Consider the following 21011-nt stretch of genomic DNA (forward strand, 5'->3'; position numbering starts at 1 on the left):
TGAACGTCTAGCAGATTGCATTTAGTAATTAATAAATTGATATACAGTATGTGCTTTTTAGCAGGCTGCCATCTGTTCCTTCCCCTCACTGGGGACAACACTTATCCAGTAATTGTCACACAGTCAGGGAGGTATAAACAGACTCAGTTTAGAACCTCGAATATTTTAATTTGTAATAATGCTACTGATTTGTTTTAATGTATTTTAATATGACTGCAGAAATTTGATGGTGATTAACACCCTAGATAGGAGGTAACATCACGTCTTTTAGCATATTTCTATAATGGTGTGCGACTTAGAAAGATTTAAGCGCCGATTCCATCACATGGCTTGCCACTGACTATCACTTTAGCTTCAAATAGCCCTGCTTATTTCTGTTGAGATCTTAATCCCTGTAGGTAAAATTAACACTGAACTAAAACTTGCAAGAATGACTCTGTTTTCACCAAAGATTCAGCAAGGCAGAGGCAAAGGGCCTGAACATTCAGGTCTTCTGTTGGTGAAAACTTATTCTAAGCAGGGTTTTCAGGGGAGCTGGAGCTTGCTCGGAAGGATGCTGGAGCCAGGGGCACGGAAGGACAGATTCCTCTTCCCTCTTGTGCAGGATGACAGATAGCAAATGAGGGCAGGTTCATCTCATGCGGCCTGAATAGGGCCTGCAGAACGGCGTTCGGTGTGTTCATGAAACTGTGGGACACTTCCCTTGGCGTCTGATGACTTTCTTGTCCTTTCCATTTTCCACCATCATCTAGTCATGCATAATTTCCTTGGTGGTTACTCTGAAGTTTTTGTGTCTTCCTTTGGAGAAAATGGAGTTAGTTGTATTTGAAGCAAGGCAGTGGAGTGAATGAGTATTTGAGTTCTCCAACCAGAGGGTCCTGTGGTGTAAAAGCTGATCCAGCTCTCACAGTATGCCAGCTTTCCCCACCATTATCCACAGCGTCATATGCATAGGAGCAAAATAGAAGTTACAGTTGTCGGATGTGTAAAATACCTAACACATAACAAGGGTAGTGGTGGTCTTACAAGGGTAGGGAGTCTTACAGTGCACGTCCTTAAGTCCTTTGCTTAAAAGACACACGCTATCCTTACCATAACCACTGGGCAAACATATCACCTTGGCTGGGTTTTGATTAGGGTATCAAACTTCGAACTCCCCTCCTCCAGGCACCTCAGTCACACATAGACCAGGCATCCTTGTGGTAAACCTGTAATGCCCCTTCTTGCAAAATCAGACTTCAAAAGCTGGTGTCTTTGCTGGAGCATGCTTACAGCTGCAGTGTGTGGTCTATACTGCACAGGGAAAATAACTTCCAGCCAGGTATAGATCCCTGGCTATACCAAGCCAGGCTTTGCTTCTAAGCCAGCTGGGTAGTTGGATAAGAGAACAGGACCTTCCACACTGGTAAATACTGCTTTTGCGTACAATCCAGCAATGTGGTCAAGATAATTCAAGACATCGCTTCCCAAAAATTTGGGATAGCTAAGAGTAGTTGTTGCACTTGCTTTAAATATATACAAAAGAGCAAGTTTGCAGCTTTCTTTTAAATTATGGGGACAATCTCCATTTTAACTAAATGTGTCATCAAAGTTGCCCCAAAAATTAGTGGAAGAGAGGATAAGTCACTAAACTGTTCAGTGAACTGCAGCCCGTAACGTGATGCTGTGGACTGTGTTATTTTGAGAGGAATTTCCAGTGCTAGCTGTACTGAAGGAATCACAGTCTGATCACGGTGGGGTTCTTCCGTACTTTAGGGTGCAGAAGGGGATTTGCTGTGGCCCCTCCTAGTTTTCCAAAATCTTTTTGAGAATAGTTGCTCCCATGAGATACAGCAAAAACTGCTATACTCCCCAAACAGATAGGAATTGGTTTTCAGAGGGGCTTTCCCAGACAAGGGGATCTTTATTCCATCCGTACCTGGCTAGTGTATAGTTGCAGCTCTCCACAAGCTCCCCCTGCTTCACTGTGAACAGTGATAAATACATACATAGAGCAGAGCTCCCTTTCCACCCATGCCTTGGGGCAGACCAAACTTCACCTTGACGCAGACTGATGCTTTTGCTTCAAGCCTGATTGAAAGCCCGCAGCAGAAACCCAGCCATATTACCATTGTAGGAACACACAAATGAGTTGCTGAGGGAAGCAATTTACTGCTGGCCAATTCCTCTAGAGCTACTGTCCATTTGCAGGCTCCTGCCCTGCAGCTCCTAAGACATAGCTGGCCATCTTCTGCAGAGGAATAATGACTCGAGGAGAAGTGTTAGCACTGCAGCTCAGAGAGACAACTGGGAGTCACAGATCCCATCCTTGTGCCTCATTTCTTTTGAAGGACAGAGCATTAATGAGGTGCTGCCCTGAAACATGAGAGGAAGCTGAAAAGAGGGAAAATGAGCTTTCACTCAACATGAAATTAAGATGTCAAAGAACAGAATTAATCAAGATACCAACGAAAGTGAGGAGAAGAAATTCTGTAATCTTCTATACATCAACATTAGAAGCCTGCATAATAAACAAGAAGAGCTTGAATTGCTTATTTGGGAGCATATTTTGACCTAATTGATATTACTGAAGCCTGCTGGGAAGATCTGATTGATTGGAATATTAAAATTAATGGCTATAACCTATTTAGGAACAATCAAATGTGGGGGAGAAAGGAGAAGGGAGGGGCAATCTATCAAGGGATGCATTGCCTGTTTGGAGACATTTGCACCAGAGAAACTTATGCTGTCAAGTATTAATGGGTTAACTTATTTTAACAGCACACAAGTGGAGTACTGAAAATGTCTGCTACCAATTCAGGCTGAAAAACAGTATTCATCTATTCTGTATGGGTGGGAAAAGCTCTGTTTTCTTGAAGGACTTCAGTCTAAATTATATGCAGTGTCTCATGCTGCTAGTACTAAAACATCATGCAGCTAGTGATAAAAGAAGCATCTAAAATTTACAGATGACTATCGCCTAACTTGGAAATGTTGCATCAATACACATTCATCTGTATTACACCTCGTCCTGACAGGTGTAAATTATTAGTACCTGAGGTGCAGGTGTTCTTGACTTGCACATATTTATTATATGCAAACAAAACACAGTACAGATAAATAATTCTATATACGTGAGGTCCAGCAAGTCCTGATCAAGAAAAAAAGGCCACACTTTTTCTAAAACAAACCTAATTTAAAAAGATAGAGAAAGCAATTTTAGGGGACGAGGAAAGGAGAGAGAGAGAGTGAAGTTTACACTGGCTAGCATATAGAACCAATGAACAAGTAGTTGCGGACTACTGTTTATGAAAATGAAAAGGTGTCGGGGCATTCACAGGGAGCAGAACTAAAGCCCATGAGGAAGGGTGTGCATGTGCATGTGTGTACGTGTTGCTTCTTTTGCTCCATTACAAAATTGAAATGCTAATAGTGCAGCAAAAGTGCTCTGTAAACCATTCTGGTTGTATTTGCAGTCAAGTCAGATAGTATATATAGGATATGATGAAATATTTTCCATGCTGGCAGTACTGCAGAAGGATATTAAGCACCAAATGTTGAAGACAGGTGTTTTGTAACCAGCAGGTCTGGCTGGTTTGCACCTGAAAGCTTTAAAAATGGGTGGTAAAGAATTCTCTGGGCTGACAATGACTTCTTTTTGTCTCTTTTTCTTCAGTAGAACAATGAAAAATAATGTACAAATATTTTGAGAAAAGATAAATGTGATGATTGGGGTGGCTACAGCCTCTCATTCTGGCATCCATCAGAAGCAAAGCAGTGGAATAGAAGGAGGAAGAATCAACTGAGTACAGAATTAAGGAAGGGGAAAACACTTAATGCCAGTCATCATGGGTTAATGGAAAACCTTTATTGAGAAATTTACCTTTTTTTTAAACTTATTTTTCCAAGAAAGGCATTTGTACCACAGAACATTTTATGTAAGTGTACCACATCAAAACCATAACCTTTCTCACAGGCAATCTCTCATACAAGTCTAAGTAACTAGAGGGCACAACATCCACACAGCGCACATCTAATGTGCAAAAATATTGCCAATCAATGGATTGTTAAATGTTAAGGAATCGTTACAAAATGAGGGCATTTCTAGGGACTGTTCTTGGCCTCACGACTCCTTCCACTGGTGGCCTGGGAGCAAACCAGTCAGTACTGATGACAGAGGACGGGTCACTGAGCTAACAGTATGCACAAGCAGGTGGGATTTTAATGTCTGAGGACAGGGTTATATGTAGCAAGTCCAGGATCTAGGTGATTTTTCCTCAATGTCAGCCTCTATCCTACAGACTGATGACCCTGAAATTGGGGGATAAGGTGGATAATAAAGTGAATGTGAATAATAATGGTCAGTGCAGAAAAATGGCCAAAAATTAATATGATTGTTGGATGTTTTAACTGAAGAATATCATAGATGGTATTTGGCTTTGATGACAACTCTTCTGGAGCAGTGTGTCCAGCTCTTGTACCCATAACTCCTGAGGGTGTTAACATGCTGGGGGTGTCGAGGATCATAAGAACAGCAAAAGAAGTGGAAATACCACGAATGAAAGCCACGAGCAGTGCCATTCTTTTAACTTTTTCAAACTGTAGGGGATCATTTACTGGCATGGAAAAGTGAAATCTGACACTTTAGGTTGCCAAACACAGGCATAGGAATGTGGTATCTAGAAAGAAGGAAAAATCAAATAAGATGTACATTTGTAAAGATAAAAGCAAATGACCTCTACTGCAACTTAATAAGAGTGCTGATAGAATTTCTACAGTGGGAATTTTGTACTAAAGTTTGACGTGTATTAATCTTTGAAAAATGCACAGCATGCTTTAGACAGAAGTTAATTTGAGAGGCTCACCTGCACTATTCTTCATGCAAGCACAGCCCCACAGGTAGGAGGGAGAGATTCCCTTCAGCCAAGATCCAGGAAAATTAGGAAGGACTGTTGTGGATTTCTTTTTCCTATTTACATTTAAAGAATGTAAATGCAGCTGTTTAATTGGTGGTGTTTGATTTGCTGTTGCTACAGCACATAAAGCTACTATGAGGAAAGGAATCACTTTGATCTCTTTCCATCCGACAGCCTTGTGTAGTCAGCCGTACACCACCACGATACTGCAATTCGTTAAATGGTTCTCAACTCCCTCTGCAGATTTCTATGGTTCTTTTCCTTCTTTTCAAATATCTAGCTCTCCCTTATCACTGTTAAAATAAAAAAGAGGAGTAACTAATGGTAGTGAAACAGTAAGAGTATAGTTTATTTCTCTTTTACTTGGTGAAGAGTTTTGATGTCCATGTCAGCAGTAAGATTGGTGCAGATGTTTTTAGGATCAGACTATTTGAGATACTAGTTTTACTTTTTAGGATACATAGCATTTCTACCAGTTTCCTGTTAAGATGACTTTTTTTCTTTTTGTCTTGTACAACTAAAGAGAGTAATGTGGAAAATATACAATAGATGATTGAGATAGGACCACAGTCTAGTCCTATCATCGGGAATCAAAAAGGGGGAAAAATGCAAGTAGTAACCTTGCATGAGGATATCTGTAATTAAAGACTGTCAAAGAAAATAGCATTCAAATCCCCACTACCTAATATTCAAGGACATTAAAAGGCACAGGGTTTATACATTATCAGTGCCAATTAAGAGTAAATGTGACTGGGACACCTGTCAATGCTGGTTGTGTGTCTGGTGGGGTGAGAATAGATACAAATCACCGAAATAAGAATAAAGGAAGAGTCAATCAATGAAGCATTAGTGTTTTCAGGGATGCTTTTTTGTCACTGGTACAGTTCTACCAACCTCCAATTGCCTGATTTTGAAAAAGGGAGCACTATTAAGGTTAATAGCTTCAGTATATGATAAATTCATGTTGACAATATACCTGAAGGCAAATGGACTTAGGTAAGCAAAATCAGAGCTTAATATTAAAGTCATACTTTCTGTTAACAATACCTTATTTTTTTTAGAGTATGAAGGATCCGGGACAGAAGTTCAGAGAAAACACTCAAAATGTGGCGTTTGCAAATATAGGGCTGAGTGTGATGAAGATGCAGAAAATGTTGGGTAAGTAATAAGTTTTCCTTAACAATATCACTGAAGAAAAAGGGAAAAAATGTTAAAAAAAAGTACATGATCATCTGCTTGACTGTGTTTGTTCTTACTAATTGAAGCTTTAATGCTGTCCAGTAATAATGAGTTTGATGTGTGTCTGTAAAGAGCAAACCATCTGCAGCTGCAAGGTAAGGGGAGAAAACAACAAAGAAGTATATTGGAGAATCTTTATCAAATATTTTTCAAACAAAGGACCTTGATTTGTTTTATCCTGGCAAAAAAAAAAACCCCAACCCAAAACCAAACAGGAATGCAAAATAAATACTGATTAATTCATCCCTGAGAGTTTTTTTTTTCCTATGTTCTGCTTGTTCATAAAGTATTACAGGCAGTTGTTTCCACCAGTGCAAAGCTTGGACTTAAACATTTAGTCGAACTGCTGACCTGAGCCAGTCACTCCTTCCAAATCCGTGTGCCATTTGACCTCTCAGATGCACCCAGGGGAAAACTGATGAAAAGTATCAGCTGCTTGTCAAAGCTCAAAACGAATGATCAAGATTTTAAAGACAATCTGTAACGCAGAAGCAGATGCACCAAATTTCCCTACTTAAGGTGCTTGATGGTTAGAGTATACCCTGGCTGTCCAGGCACTGTGTGGCTGTCAGAAGGGCAGAGACATCATGGAGGAAGGGGGTCCTTTAGACAGCCCTGTGAGGCATTAAGGGTTTTTAGGAGGTAAAAGAAGTCCCATCTAATTGATGGGGCTTTGTTTTCCCACAGTCGTCGTCCTGGCAGTGGCCAACAGTATGGAAGAAGCTTAACTAGGGTCTGGGCTGATGACAGGTACTGGGGTCGCAGCTGCAGAGGCAGCGCGTGAAGATGTTCGAAAGATGTGCAAATGGTACGTTTTTGTGTACGTGGAGGGAACAGCATCTCAGAATAACAGTGCCTGATCATCGCTAATCAAGGGGAGCATTCCTCTCCCTTCTCCTGTCTTCCAGCTGGAATCCACTTCGTGTTGAAATATGTCTTAATTGCACAAGATTTTATTATGGGATATCAGCATGAAGACATCTCAGGCAGTAAAGCAGCTTAGCACTAATATTCAAGATGTGTATTCAAGAGTAAATCATAGTGTACAAGGGAAACCAAAATGGTAATATTACTCATGAATACTAGCATGATACTTCACATTTCATAAAATGTCATAGAACCAAAGTGGGCTTGCTCTTTTCTAGAGAGACAAATAAGCTGTAGCTGTTCTTTGTAACACTAATAATTTTCTGCAATATTGCCTTGGTCTGTTTCATTTATGACTAGCAAGATGGGTATAGATTTGCTTGTTATATGCAAAGATGTGCTCTTGGCTTTGGAAAATAAATCCTGAAGCATTCAACTTCAGTAAAAGCTTGCCTATTCATTCTGTACTCGTAGAGCTGGCATTCCTGTGGCTATTTAGTATCTGTAAGAGAGTTAGGATAAAGTTGAGGAGAGCGGAAGATTTATTCCCTACATCCTACTCGCATAAAATGAAGCCATGCTCCCACTTCTTGACAACGGGAGGAAAGTGCTCTCTTGCCTCTAAGATTTCTTTGATTAGTCCTAATTAAAAAAATATGTGGAAAAAAAAAAAATTTGTGTAGAAAACACTCAAAAGTTAGAAACTATTCCCATGAGGGTTGGTCACAATCTGTCAGATAATTTTTTCAATTTTGTCAGTTTTCCAACTTAAATAATTTAATTTCTTTTTTTTTTCCCCAGTACCTTTGACCGTTATAATAGGCTTTAGTGATATTCACTGTCTGTTTAGACTGAGATTAAATCAGGCTCTGTTAACACAGATTGCCTTCACAAAGTTAATTTTGACAAGTCACATAGAAAGTCACAGACTTGCTTAAGTAGAAGTTAGGAGCTGGCTTCTTTTTTTCCTAAAATCACAACAGTTATTCACCTGGCAGAAACAAGATAAGATTGAAATCTTCTGTTTGGGAAACTCTAGTAGAGCACTCCTTAAGAATGTTTTTACATATTTTTACTCCCTTTCCTGTTGGGTTTCAACATGTTTTTTAACCTCGTAAAATTATATCATGATATATAAAACTATTGGCAGCACAAGTACCTTTCATCAGACTTGTATAAACACTGATAGGTTCATTTTATTATGTAATTCAATTTTGCACCATATTACAAATACTATCACCCCTAGTTCTAGCAAATCACACAAATGCCCTAATTTCATAAAAATATTCTGTCTTGATTTTCCTTTTTAAAGCACGAGAATCGTGACTCTAACTTTTATGGATAGTGGGGTAATGTCTACTGAACCACAAACAAAAAGTACATTTAGTTCTGTTCAAGTAGACTTCTTAGGCCTGGATAGCCCTTGCTTGCCCTTTGTGATGTTAAAACACTGTATTAAGTGATCCATGTGATTACAGAAGGCGTTTTAAGAGGATTTTGCTTCATGATAGTAACTGAATGAATTAGCTGAACAGTCTCCTTATGTCCAGTAGATAACCTCAAGCCATATTCATGAGATGCTAATACTTACAGTAAATATACAATTATGCATTTTTTCATCCTCTTTTCCAAGCCGTGCAATCTGAGACCTTACAAACATCAGCTCCTTCTGCTCCAAGTGCTCTTGAGAAGCAAAATCGTATCTGTACTCCTGTTTTATAAATAGAGAAACTAAATTACAGATAAAATGATCAGTGAATTGGTGGAAGGGGAGACATCCATGCCACAAACTGTTAAGTGGGTTGAGGTGAATGAGCTGGCATTAATGAGAAATCTCAGGACATGCCAAAAGGCCAGCGACAACAGCCTGGAGCATAGAACAGGCAGATTTTCCCCCCGACAATGGAAAGATCCTGCTAAAGACAGTTTTATTCCATACGGACTGTGGTTCGTCTTTTGGGCCTGGAAAGATGCGGGAGTCCTATACAAAAAAAGATGGTACCTGATAGTTTCAGTGAAAACTGTAGGGTGATTCTTGCAACAAAGAAGCAGGAGCAAGACCACTTGATGTTTCCTGGTTTTTAGAGTTGGACTTGCTGATGTCTAAGCAAGTCCTTTCTTCTCAGAGGTGCACAGTGATAGCGTGAGGGGCAATGGGCACACGTCAGAGCATGGGAAATTCTGATTTGATGTAATGGAAGATGTTTCCCCCATGAGGGTGGTCAGACACTGGAACAAGGTGTCTGGTGAGGCAGTAGAGTTTCCATCCGTGGAGATGGTCTGAACTTGATCAGACACAGCCCTGGGCCAGCTTTGAGCAGGGGCTTGGACTAGGTGACCTCTACATATCCCTTCAAGCCTAAATTATTCCATGATTCTGTGTAGTTACCAAATCTTGGTGCTTTTTAAAATTCAATTTAAACAAGTTCAGTTGTACATAGCTGAGATGCACTCCATGTTACAAGTTAGTGATGTTAATTTTTTGTTGCTCTTAAATTCTATTTTCCCCTCTGAAAAAGTTACAAATTTTTAGTTTTCATGCTTGGCATTGAAGCATTATGGCTGTCTCCGATCAAAGTTGCTACATATGCTTTTATTACACAAGATCACACATAGTCTGAAGAATTCAGGCTTTGCACAGAGTTATAGATTTGTATCTTCATTTTGTTTGATTTCCCAGAAACATTATCTATCTAAACCAGAAGTGGTTACAATGCATAGTAAATTGAATGCAAAAATATAAACAACTTTATAATTTCCACTGCCTCTGAAAAAAATTTCAGTGTTGATTTTAAGTGGACTGATTGAGGCAAAGAAATAAAGTCTGAGGAGATGGTTGTCGTAAACAGCATGCTGTACTTAGAAAACTGATGTTCAACTGTATGGAAATCAGTACATTATTTCTTTATATAAATGCAAAAAGGAATCAGGTTGAGGAAACATCACAGAAATGTATTTCTCCATATTTTTTTTTTCTTTTCTCATACAACTTATAAGTATTTTAAAGACTTGTTAGTTTATGGGCAGGCTTTTTAAGAGCATAGAAGATCACTTGTGGATGCATTAGTCTTAAGCTGCATAAACGCATACTATGCCCTATTGTCCGTACAGCGGTTTTCTGTAGGTCTCTGGTATCAGGATGCAGACAACAGGTTTCACATGGATTGGCCGTGATGTTTTTTTGCCTTTAGTGACAAAACTGAAACATAGGTTGTATATGTCACGGGAAAAGCTGCTGCCTGAAACCAGTCAGTCAGTACCTCCCTTTCTACCCTGCCCATCAAAATGTCTCTCTGGCCAGAACCTTCCTCCGCTGTGTTGAAAAGGCAACGTATTACGCATAATGGTGCAAAACGTGTGGCAGGGGAATGAAAAAGTACACGAGAGGTTGACAAATTTAAACTTTTGTGTGGGAAACTGGCCAGAAGCCTAAAGACGTAGGCAGTTTGAGGGTGGTTGTGTGTTTTCTGCTGGAATTTTGTATTGGAAATGCAGTTGGGTTGAGAAGTATAGATGGAGGTGGCAGCACAAAGCTTGGGGCCACCTAGAGCTGATGGGGTAAATCCCGCAGGGCACCAACCCAAACACATACGGTTTGCTGTTGATATACTCTGGGGTATCCAGACTGCAGTTTTTTCTTAGCACACACTGGACTTTTCAGTTCTACTGATTGTTCATGTGATAAACAGATCCTCCTATCAGTACACAGCCAGAAGATAGTATACTGATAATATTGAAACACTTAAAATAATACAGCATGAATGCAAAACAAATGAAAACAGATGTGGTTGTAAAATCATTTTCATCAGTGTAGCACTTAAATCAACTCTTTCTTCAATGAAAGCAATGTATATAAATATTTGTAATACTATTGTGGCTATTAAGGACTCAAAGTGAATTTCTTAAACTCAGATAAATAATGTTCGGTGTAATTTTTATAAAGCTTCTAAACAACATGATGCCTCAGTTTACTGCATATGTTTGAAAGTGAAATTATTATTTACAGTCTTTTGAGAGCTGAATAACTTTTTTTTTTTCTTTATGATAGCTACCTGCAGCACTGGCAAAGAAATTGATAATATAAACTTACTTGTTTATTTGGGGTTTTTTGATATTGTGATTAAAAGGTGGGTTCTTAAGTATATATATTTCTTCATAAGACTTCAATTTTCAAATGGTTCTAATTTCCATATGTTTTTTAAGGCTTCTTAGTATTATCTGGTCATTTTTTTCCACAAGTTTCTTCTTACACATACCAAAATTCCTGCTCAGGGTAAGGGAGAACATTTTAATACTTATTTATTAAATATAAAGAATATATATTATATTTATAGTAAATATAAATAATATATATTTATACTATTTTAATTTTAACACTTAAAATATACTGAATCAATTGAAGGATAGGGGTTTCCTCTCACGTTTTTTCTTCAAATGTGAAGTATCTTTGCAACATAAAAAGTAGTATTGCTTACGAAGAGTTATATCCTCTGCTCTTGCACTGTTCTGTGTGGAGCATCTCTTTCCTCTTGCATGCCAAAGCACTGCTAGACACCCGACTAAAACAACTTGCCAACATCTAGTAAGTGTCGGAAGGAATGTTGCCTTAAAAAGCATATTAAAGTATGTTGTAACTTCTGTAACCCAGAATGAAATAATGAACTGTAGAATAATTCGGGTTGGAAGGGGTCTCTAGGGGGTCGTCTGGTCCAGGCTCCGTCCCTGCACTGCAACCAGGGATAGTTCATTCAGGTGGCTCAAGGGCTTCTCCAGGAGAGCTCTGACCACCTCCATGAAGGGAGATTTGACATCTGGGCATCTGTTCAAGGGCTGAGTTGCTCTCACTTTGAGGAATAATTTCCTTGCGTTCAATCAGAATTTCTCTCGCCACGACTTGCAACTGTTGTCTGTTCCCCCTATACGGTGCACCTCTGAGAAGAGCCTCCCTCTTGTCTTCTCGATAACCCCTCTTAGGTTTCTGGTGACAGCAGTCAGTCACCTCCTTAGCCTCCTCTTCTCCAGGCTGAACAAGCCCAGTGCCCCCAGCCATTCCTGACACAGCACATGCTCCAGCCCTCTACCCATCGCAGTGGCTCGCCACCAGACCCTCTCCAGTTTCTCCAAGTATTTGCTGTTACTGGGGGGGTCCCAAAACTGGACAGAGTGCTCCAGATGGGACCTCACGAGTGCCAAGTGGAGGGTAACAGTCATTTCCCTTGCTCTGCTGGCAACCCTCTGGTGATGCAGCCCACCAGCCTGCTGCTCCCCTGGACCCTCAGGTCCTCTTCTGCAGAGCTTCTCCCCTGCCAGTCCACCCCCAGTCTGTCCTGTGGCTTTCCCTTCATCTTCAGACTTCAGGAGGTTCCTCCACCTGTTCAAGGCCCCCACTTGAGTGACCATCTTGCACGCCATCTTATGATCAGTAACAACCTTCCTTCGGTCCCTAAATGGCTGGAATAAACTTCATTAATTTAGTTTAAAATACAACTTTTCTTTTTTTTTTTTTTTTTTTGGTCTTTGGTAAGGAAATCATTAACTTAAAAATAGCCTCACTGTAAAAGTTCAAATGTGTCATGTTCTCAGTTTTACCTAAATTTTGTTTTTTAACAGATGAAATATGAAAATGAGATTCTGAGCACATTCAGTCTTTTTTTAATAAGCGTACTATGCTGTCAAAGATCTGTTTTGACTCATAATGTAGATTTTCAAGAAAGATTGACAACTCATCCCCAAGTAGACCTTTTGAGATAAACATTTTACAAGATTTACTTTGGAAAGAAAATGTATCTCAGCAACATATAGATTCAACTCGCCTATAATTTACATAGTATCTGTTTTTACAATGGCCCAATCAGAAATTCAGAAGTGTAAGTATTAACACTTAGAAATACCAATATGGATATTTTAAAGTCCCAGTCTCTGCCTTGTCTGTCTAATTTGTCTTCCAGGGAAAGATTTGGTCTGTTTGAAGTATGGCATGCTGGTTTATATTTGCCTCTTTTGACCACTTTTTCACACATTTACCATAGCCAACTTCTTTTTTTTTTTTTTTTTTTTTTTTGACCTTTTTAGGGTATGATATCGTATGTAGGTATTCATAAGGAAGGGTATCTTAATTCTGTGTAAATGCAATTCACAGCTTTCTGGTCCAGCAGAAAAAAATCCTAAGTATCTGTGTGTAAAACAAAACACACAGACACAAGCAATAGAGGAAATCAACCTGAACAAGGGATTTATGATTGTGTCGTGGGATTACTGAATTATGTAAAATTGGACGACAGGAAATCCTGATACGAAAGGAATAGTATAATGGTCTTTTCATTATACGGACTACTAAGAAATTGAATAGATCCTAGATGGATAATAATCCAGGCCTGGTTTTTTAATGTATTTTTTTAACGATTTTTGCAGCAGTGTGTGCCAAGTCACAACCAGAAGGTTTCTGTTATTCAAAGGTGGAGGGAGGGTTAGGTTGCTCTTGTCGGAGCAAGCATCCATTCACCTCGTATGCTGCTAGAAGCTCACTGCGGGTAAGGACTAAATTTCTACAGTGGTCAGAGAGAGCCATGCCATGAAATTAAAAAAGGGAGTAAAGGGATGGCTGGAAAGTAGCTGAAGCTTATGGTATTTAAAAGGTGTTCTACATTGCTGGGCAGAAGTAAAGAGCAAGAGGGTGTTCAAGCAGGGCACAGAAAAGCTTGTAGAATTGAAATCTACTTTTCTTGTGCTATAAAGGGATTTTTAAAAAGATGCAAAAAAAACTAATGAAGATTCAGCTGTAGTCGAATAGGTAGAGAATCACTTTGAAATCCAGATTTTCTTAGTTCAGGTTTCATCTGGGAAGAATTGCACACAAGGGAAGAAACATCAAATGAAAGGTAATCCTTCATTTGACATGGTTATCTTCTTAACTGCAATTGCAACACCCCTGCTATTTCAATTCACCTAAATTTATTCCATCAAGCATACCCTTATCCATCTGTGTGCATTTCACACGCTTTGTTTTATTCTAGTGTTTCCATTTTACATTTGTAAGCAGATGTGCCGATAAATAGGCGACTACCTGAGAAAGCTTACTGTTGCTGTCGGCTACTGGGAAGGGGTAGCAAGCAGCACTCTCTGTGAGGCCAGGCCAGAAAAATACATTTGTGAGCAAATCCCACATGGGCACAAATGCAGCAGCCTGATCTGTTAGTTGGAAATGCCAGCCTCTCTCAGTAGCCAAGCCCACTCCACAAATCTGTAATGCTTTTCCTTTCCTTTTTTTCCTGTCTTTTCTTTGAATCTACTGTGGTTTTTAAGCACGCAGAACTTCCAACAAACCACGTACACCTTGAAGCCTGAAAACAAAAAGGAGCCTTGAAATGTGTTCTGATCTCTGGGGATCTAATTAATTTACTGATAGCAGCAAGTACTCTTACAGCCTGAGCTCGTTTCAAATGTGTCACATCATTTTACTAAACACGTTTTCTTTGTTACACCTAGTAGCCCCTAATAAATGAGTTGTACATTCTCGTTTCTTATTTATTAAAACCACCTAAAAAATTGGTTTGGTTTAATTATAGCACTTTGTACTTTCCTGAAATTCAAATGCTTTTCTGTTTAACTAATGGTGTTAATGAACAATACGCATGCAACTTCTAAAAGCACGTTGTCACAGCAAGCTGGTGCCTTTTTTCTTAGGTTGTCGACTCTCTGATGACAGGGGACAAAATGAAGGGTTTTTTCTGTATACCCTAGTACATCAGGAAAACACCTGAATACATCCTGTTGACTTTCCAGGGCTAAGCGAGAGAAAAGATGTGTTGAGGACACTGAGCAGCAACCCTCTCCAGCAAGACATCAACTTGGAGAATTAACTACCTGTTTCAATCCTTTTGGTTAAAACCAATAAGAAGTTTATCATGAAAAAAACTCTTGTAGTGCTCTGACTCCTTTTATTCCAGTGTGACTTTTACAACAAGCTGTTACAGCAAAAACTTGAACCACTCATTCACTTCTTTCTGGTATGAAGCATCAAGCACTTTTAAGATGTCCTTAATACACGATTCTGTTAGTCACTTAAGGAAAAGTCACTTAACTCCTTTCTTCTGAAGGTTGTGCTGAGCAGCCACACATCAGGCTGAAGGTACCAGTTGGTAGTTTTTCTTTATTTTCATGGGGCACCAAGCAGGATCATGTTTGTCAAACATATAGAAAAGCCAACAGCAGAGCTGCGGTGGGGCTCAAGCTGTGCAGTCCTCACTCAGCTCCAAGCGACGGTGGCAAAACACGCAGTATCAGTAGTAGGGCTAAGATTTTGCCAGAGTCTTGACTTGTATTGGAATGTGATGATTGATTTACCCAGCATGGCATGGCTTTGGCAAGCCTGAGGGAAGACTGGCACTTTTAAAAAGCAACTGGGCGAACAGAGAAGACTTTTCTTGTAGGGTTGGGGGGGGGGTGGTGATGCAGACTTTGCTGTGCTTATCCTCCATTTTAGCAGCTCAAGATCAGCTTCAGATAACGATTTATGCTTACACCACTGCTGGACCTCGGGCAATTGTTCCTGGAAGTTACTCCAAATAGCAGGAGTAAATAATTGAGAGCTAGGAGAAAGATACTATGATGTTTAAAAGTACACTGGCATTTTTGTTTTGCAAGCTTTCAAAAGAATTACTTTTTTCTTTGTGAAAATTTGCATGATTCCAGGTTTTCTTTCCCAAGATGCTTCCTGATTCCCTTGTGGGGTCACTCCTGAGGAATAAACATACCTGTCAGAGCAATATTTGCCTGAGAAACAGGACTCAAGCTTCTGTGCTGCCTACCCAGGAGACTTCTCACGTGTGACCCCAGGAGTCAGGGCTGGCTGCTCAGCTGTGGTTGTCCCATATTCACCTTCCTGGTCTGCTTGCAGCATGGAAGCAACTCAGGCCTGGGTTTGAACCTCAGGTTTTCCACACTAGAAGCTTAAATACAAGATTTTGTTCTGCAGTTATTTATGACTGACATCATCACATGCTATCATCTCCTTGGATTGTGTCAGCCATCCAAACTCAGACCAGCCTTTAGCATTTGTGAAAATATACTGAGGGGTCAAAATAGCAGTTTTTAAGATGTTCTAGATAGTTAATTTCTCACATAAGAAATTAAGTTTCTATATCTGAGTAGTTTCCTATTATTAAAAATACTGTTGTAGTTGTGTGATAGTGTGATAGGTACTATTATATTCTTTTTTTTTTTTTTTTACTTTTTTTTTTATTGCAAACCAGCCATTTTGGTACACTGTAATTTCAGTGTGCACCTACCTGCTCACATCAGAAAGCACAGTCTTACAGCACACCTCATTTTTATTTCTACTGGTAATTAGGGATGAAAATGCATCTTGCTTCTGTTCTTTTCTATAAGGAATAGAACGAAAATGTTACCTAAAAATCAGTGTTCAAAATATTTAAAGCTAGAATCAAAGCTGTGGTGTTGTCTCAACAAATGCAGGGTAGTGTTTTAATACGTTTTTAAAGTGAGTAGAAGTAAGGTGGAAAATTCTGTTCAAAATACCTTTTTTTATATGGATTAAAATCCTAACCTAAATCTTGCTGATATAAGCTTTCCAATGCTTCCTGATTTATAAAATCGTCTTCTGTTGCATATTATTATATTATATCTCTAATTGTATAGCCTAATATTTTTATGCCAGGTATGTGAATTTAGAAATATGATCAAAACCTTTGCATCTCTTTGCTCCTGAAGCTAAGTTTTCAGGCTAGTGCCCATAGCAGGCTGGTGGCCAGAGTAGTCCAGCGTCACAGCAGGGCTGCCGTTCATCAGTCATTCAGCCCAAGTCAAGCTGGAAAGTCTCCGTAGCTGCATGGCTGCGCTCAGGGAGCTGCATGTGGCACTGCTCTCATGGACTGCGGTACATGGATGCAGTGCTGGTGGGACCTAAGGCAGAAGTGAGAATTGAGTGCTTAAAAGGTGGAATATTAGAGATTTTACAGTTAGGGTCTACACTCTCTCCTCCTGGGTGACCCTCTTTTGGTCCTCCCACAAATCCCTGCTCCCCCTTCATGATCTCAAGTTTTCCCTGCCCTCCCTTCCTGAGCAGCTGTCGTGGTTTAAGCCCAGCTGGCAACAAAGCACCACGAAGCCGCTCGCTCACTCCTCCCCTGTGGTGGGATGGGGAGGAGAAAATATAACTAAATGCTCATGGGTTGAGACAAGGACGGGGAGGGATCACTCACCAATTATGGTCACAGGCAAAAACCAGACTCATCTTGGGGAAAAAACAAAATTGATTTAATTTATTACCAATCAAATCAAAACAGGATAATGAGAAGTAAAACCTAACCTCAGAACACCTTCCCCCCACCCCTCCCTCCTTCCCGGCTCAACTCCACTCCCGCTTTTCTCTCCCTCCTCCCCCCCAGCAGCGCAGGGGGACGGGGAATGGGGGTTGGGGTCAGTTCCTCACACGTTGTCTCTGCCGCTCCTTCCTCCTCAGGGGGAGGACTCCTCACTCTTCCCCTGCTCCAGCGTGGGGTCCCTCCCACGGGAGACAGTTCTCCATGAACTTCTCCAGCCTGGGTCCTTCCCGCAGGTTGCAGTCCTTCACAAACTTCTCCGGCATGGGTCCCTTCGACGGGCTGCAGTCCTTCAGGCGCAAACTGCTCCAGCGCAGGCTTTCCCATGGAGTCACAGCCTCCTTCGGTCACCCACCTGCTCCGGCATGGGGTCTTCCACGGGCTGCAGGTGGGCATCTGCTCCCCTGCTCACCTCCATGGGCTGGGGGGGGACAGCCTGCTGCCTCACCATGGGCTGCAGGGGCATCCCCTCCTCCGGCGCTCCTCCTCCCCCTCCTTCCTCACTGACCTCGGTATCTGCAGAGGGGTTTCTCTCACATTCCAATCTCCTCCTGTGATGCAGGTTCCCCTTCTTAAATCTGTTCTCCTAGAGGCATTACCACCGTCGCTGATGGGCTCGGCCTTGGCCAGCGGTGGGTCCGACTTGGAGCTGGGGAAGCTTCTAGCAGCTTCTCACAGGAGCCGGCCCTGCAGCCCCTCCCCAGCTACCAAAACCCCGCCACACAAACCCAGTATGGCAGCTCTCTATGTTGTCCTCTGCTCTCTTCATACTCTCTTCCCAGCGTAAGTGGGACTTGTCAGGGAACAGATTACAATATGGGACTTCAATTCTGCATCCAATTTCAGTCCAGCTGTGAATAAAAACAAAGCCCACAGTCCATGGAGCCTCACACAGGTTCTCCTGCCTGCAAAAGCCCCTGATAAGATTTCTGCCTTTTGAGGCACCACTTTGAGCTCATTTACACTGCTGTGTCTTCTCCCATACTTCGTGTGCTGCTTGTATGGTCCATGGAATGGTTCAGCCCTGCGGGCTGTGCTTGGTAGTCTTGGGCTTTGACTTCTGCCTGGCTTTAGGACTCAAACTGGCTGGTGGGGGGAGTCGATTCCTCTCAGGAGGTTGGATTTTCTGTCATCTCCTCAGTATCAAGCTATTGTGTGCCCTCTGTACCTCTTTGACTTCAGGGTGTAACATATTTTCAGTATTTCATAGCGGGTTCATTCAGGGATCTTCCAGTACTTTCCTGAGCTGCCTTTTTTGTTTCAGTCTGTGGTGGTGGTCCTGTCCTCTCGCAGGGACTCAGCTGCCAGTTTCGATGTGTTTGACGTGCAGCATCAGAGCAGCAACTTGCTCTCCCACGGTTTTACCTTCCTTCACAAACACCGAGCAGTTAAAAACAACTTTTTGTTTCATGTTTTCTATCGAGAGCAGCACTCCCCACATTTCACTGCTCCCACCTCACAATTTGGCGCTTCCCGCAGGCCTGGCTGTATTTTGGGTCTAGTGCCAACCGGCTGTAAGCAAGGACAACTTCACTGCACCCCACGCAGACTCTGATGGGTACGGGTTTCTAACTTGTGCTCCTGGCTCCCTCTCTGCCACCCTACTGCATCTGTGGAGGCCTTGCTCCCTTCAGAGCATCACGCCCCAGCCATGTCCTCACCTTAACTCGTTCCCTTTCAGCCCTCTCAAAGGCTTCACAGCCCTTTACGTTGGAATAATGAAGCATAATAGTTTCAATGTTTTTAAGTACATCAGTACAGTTCAACTGTTCATTATCCCACAGTATACTTAAACCACCTGCTTTTACATGCCAGGCGGCTCTGTCGAAGCATCTATACCAGTACCTAAATGGCCAGGTGAAGGCCAGACGTACCATTTGGCATCATGGTCGTAGGCAGAGAAGTAGCTGATGGCATCAGGCAGATGATCGGATGTGTGTGGGAGGGTGAACGTCTGGAATTGAACTTTTGAACTCCTGAGCTGCAGCCAGCACAGACTGGTTGTAAATTTGGGTAATGGCCCGGCTAAACAGAAGTGCCACGTCCTGAATCCTCCAGCTAATAAAGAGCCATGAGACAGCGTCAGCGGCTGGTCGTGCAGTGCACTTCTGCAGATAGACTGCTTAGACTGGGAAACCGAGGGCCTGGGCTCTGGAGAGGAGAGGTGTCCCAAAAGCCAGCGCCCTTGGACGGAAGAAGGGTGCCTGGAAGGAGGACGGTGTGGATCCTGGAAGAGGGGGCAGATCCTGGAGATCAGGGACTCAATCACCAGGGGATGCCCCGGGAGCCCAGTCAGTTTTGCCAGGCACCATGGCCGGCAACGGCTGGCAACAGCAAGCCACGGAGGGGCAGAAACCGCCATGACTGTCCCCATCTCCATGTCGGGAAGGGCAGTCAGGACCTACGCAAGGCCGCAGTGCCTGGGGAGCACGTGTATGAGCACCACGGGTGATGGGTGGGCAGCAGGCAGGTGTCCCACCGGCTGGCCGGGTCTGTCCGGCCGGTGAGGGCCTGGCTGGAGATCTGGCGTGCCTGCAGCCCTCACGCCTGTGGGCGGAAAGCACATACGTCTGCCAGCTGGTCGGGGTCTGTTGTGCCAGCGACACACCGGGGATTTGGTGTGCTTGCAAGCCTCCAGCAAATCCCAGTATCCAGACTGGCAGCAGGCTGGCGTTTCACTCGCTCCCACCCCTGGCAGTCACCCGTTCTGTCCTGCTCCAACAACGCAAAGCAGCTGCAAGCCTGTTGCAGCTGGTCAGTGGGCTTCAGCTGCTTCACGCTGCCCCAGCACTTATGGACGTGTCACAAGCTCTCCTTTTGTAGTTTTGGGGTTTTTTTAATTTTCCTACTTTTAGATGTAAATTTTAAATGATAAAAGTAAATTTTTGTACGTTGAAGAGATGGTTAGAGCTAAGACTGAGAGTGTTTATCAGAAAAACTGGGTCAGGAATTCACAACTAACCCCAAAACAAAAATTTGGCAATGCAAAAAAAGTATAGATTTAACATTACATGTTAAATCTAAACACAGTGAAGCATGAAAATGTAAGCCGTTTCCAAGCAGGTTCAACTCTAGCCTGTAATGTCACCATGAGGAAGAAAAAATTATTTTCAAAACTCACCTTATTTGTCACCAGGAATGACAAAACTCAACAGCAATTATGATGCTACAGACCTTGGATGGTGACTACAGACAGATTTAGAGCTGTTTGGACATAGAAATACAGATGGAATTGGTCTGGAGATACATATACAAATGTGCTCAAACGTGACAAGGATGGGTGCACGCAGGCCGTGATGGTTCCTGAGTGCTAAGGCTGAGCGCAGGTATCTGTACGCACATAGCCAGTGTTGTACAAAATAGGACTCGCTCTCCGCTCGTTTGTGTCAATAATTGTGCACAACTGCTGAGCCGTGAGCCTTTTATTTGCGTATAGTAAATCTTAATAAACCCCTCATTAGGCTTAATATCATGTAGGAGCATGTAAACGAAAGAGTACTTCCTTTCCTGGGTCTAAGGTTTACAACCATTACCATTTCTAGTAAGAAAAATTATCATTATGTTCATCATATTGATATTTAGCAGCTTTATGAGTACTTTGAGGTAGGTCCCTAAGATGTGTAGAGACTCATTACTGGGGCAGTTTTTCTCTGTCAGTAGGTGCACTTAA

The 21011-nt window shown here is 41.9% G+C and overlaps 1 protein-coding gene across 1 annotated transcript in view; it reads left to right on the forward strand.

The window, feature by feature from the left end:
* Positions 1 to 21011, forward strand: part of TMEFF1 (transmembrane protein with EGF like and two follistatin like domains 1) — a 126571-nt gene that overhangs the window by 90448 nt on the left and 15112 nt on the right. The window contains exon 5 of the mRNA XM_052788122.1: positions 5957 to 6053. Within this exon, the coding sequence (XP_052644082.1) occupies positions 5957 to 6053 (97 nt within the window). The remainder of the gene's footprint in view (positions 1 to 5956; positions 6054 to 21011) is intronic.

This window comes from Harpia harpyja, chromosome 5 (assembly GCF_026419915.1).
Source record: "Harpia harpyja isolate bHarHar1 chromosome 5, bHarHar1 primary haplotype, whole genome shotgun sequence".
NCBI lineage: Eukaryota > Metazoa > Chordata > Aves > Accipitriformes > Accipitridae > Harpia > Harpia harpyja.